General features: G+C 58.7%; 2 protein-coding genes across 2 annotated transcripts in view, besides 1 other annotated feature; both read right to left on the reverse strand.

The window, feature by feature from the left end:
• Window positions 1-234: 234 nt before the first annotated feature.
• Window positions 235-269: a sequence feature (A-rich).
• A 91-nt stretch (window positions 270-360) lies between these two features.
• Window positions 361-1,668, reverse strand: TraAM80_09810 (trans-sialidase; the record flags this gene model as incomplete). The annotated part of the gene is made up of 1 exon (XM_029386472.1): window positions 361-1,668. One exon carries the CDS (start codon window positions 1,666-1,668, stop codon window positions 361-363), a length of 1,308 nt encoding a protein of 435 aa, XP_029233704.1.
• A 122-nt stretch (window positions 1,669-1,790) lies between these two features.
• TraAM80_09811 (trans-sialidase) overlaps window positions 1,791-1,840 on the reverse strand; it is a gene marked incomplete at both ends in the record, with an annotated part of 960 nt that continues 910 nt past the window's right edge. Inside the window, one exon of the mRNA XM_029386473.1 lies at window positions 1,791-1,840. This exon is cut by the window's right edge and continues 910 nt beyond it. Within this exon, the coding sequence (XP_029233705.1) occupies window positions 1,791-1,840 (50 nt within the window).

Here is a 1,840-nt window from a genome sequence, read left to right on the forward strand (position 1 = left end):
GTATTTTGTCAGCAAAAAGAAAGAAAAGTCATGTCTGTTTCGCCACATTGTGGTCCGCCGCATGCCCACGCAGTCAGTTGCATTTCATGGCGGCATTCTGCGCGGCGTTGCAGCTCCGCCTCGTGGCCGCCCCATCGCTGCAGCGCGGCGGCCCTCTTCGGCGTGTGCGGGGCGGAGACCAGCGAACAATCGTGCGGGGAGCCCGCCCCTCCAACGGAAGGGTGTGCGCACAGCAAAAAAAAAGCAAAAAATCAAAAAAAGAAGGAAAAGGGGCTCCCAAAACAAAGAAATTAACGAGCGGGAAGGAGCCGACGTCGTTTCCAGCGCGGGCCGCACCTCCCCCCTGCTGCTCCCTTCCGCTCACACCAGCGACACGCAGCCCCACAGCCCCAGCAGAAGAAGCGGCAGCAGCACCGCAGCCCCACACCCACGCACGGAGCTGTCAGCCTTTGAACTCTTCGCCCTCGGGCCAGCTGTGCTCTTGGAAGTAACAACGTCGGGCGCGGGCGCAGGCACCGCGACACCCACACCGTTACTGGAGCTGTCTTGGAGTGGAGCAGAACCCGCCGGTGGTGTCGCATCCCTCATCACTGAAGTGGTGGCTGCTTTCTTGTGGAGGACACCAATCTCCGTGTCACTCAGCCAGCGGTTGTATAGCAGGACATTGGCCACCGTCACACTGCTCTCGCCACTCACTGCCTCTTCTGCACCGGTGCTGCCGCCCCCGCTAATGTAAAAGTGCGAGATCGTGCATGAATCCGCTGCACAAGACGGTGCGGCTGGTTGTGAACTCCACACAGGCTGGCCGTCAATGTACACGGAGCCCTGCCCGCTGCCCTGCCACACGAGTGCCACGTTGTACTTTTCATCTGGCTTCCACGCGCTGCCGGATGCGGTGGGCGCTCCGTCCTTGGACGTCAGACTCCACGTGTTGTCTTTCGTGTACGACAGACCAAAGAGCACACTCGTACCGCCATCATTTCCCTTCAGCTTTGCACCCAACAGAGGAATTGGGCTGCCGCCGTCTTCCGGCACCGCGTGGATCGCCACCGTCGCCACAAGAGTGAACTCGTTGTTCGCAAAGTAGTACGGCTGGTTCTGCCCCTTGCTGCCCACCGGCCACTCCGCCCCCGCTGCAGCGCCTTTGAACCTCACGCCCCACGCCGTGCTCGCCTGCCGCACATTCTTCACCGTTGCGTTCACGCCGAGGTACTCGTCCTTCCATATTTTCCCAGCATCAGTTCCATCCGTTAATGTGTTGGACAAAAAGCCAACCAGCCCTTCCGTGGGAATAGGGCCATTACACATACCCTTCGCTCGCGGGTCGAAAGTGCCACCGGAAGTGCAGCTTTTTAGTGCAGCGTCAATTTCTTTCCAAGTTTTCACCACTTCTTTTATCCGCGGCAGCTTGTCAGTCAGGCGCACAGAGACAAGGCTGAATGAGTCATCCCCATCATTCTTCTTCTCGTACAGCAAAACCAACTCCTCCTCCTTCTCACTCTTCTTTCTGTACAGCAGGGAGCTGGCGGCAGCGTCGTGCTCTTCACTGGATACCGGCCCAACGTCATGCACACGGGCATTGTCTGTCACCCAAAGATGCAGCCGGCCCTTTCCGTTTTTGTTGTCTTCCTTTTTCTCCTCCGAATACACAGGCGTGGTGAGGAGCATCACCTTCTTGTCCTCGATGGCTGCGGTGATGAAGCCGCTCCGCACGCCGTCCCCTTGACGCTTCAGTGAGGTGCCCCACACGCGCGAAATTGGCTCGCCTGATGTGTACCACTCCCTCGAAGTCACTGTGGACTTGTACACGTCGTAGTAGCCATCCTTGCAGGGAGCCAAC

Source organism: Trypanosoma rangeli (genome assembly GCF_003719475.1).
Source record: "Trypanosoma rangeli strain AM80 chromosome Unknown Tra_15.4_contig_00687, whole genome shotgun sequence".
Taxonomy (NCBI): Eukaryota; Euglenozoa; class Kinetoplastea; order Trypanosomatida; family Trypanosomatidae; genus Trypanosoma; species Trypanosoma rangeli.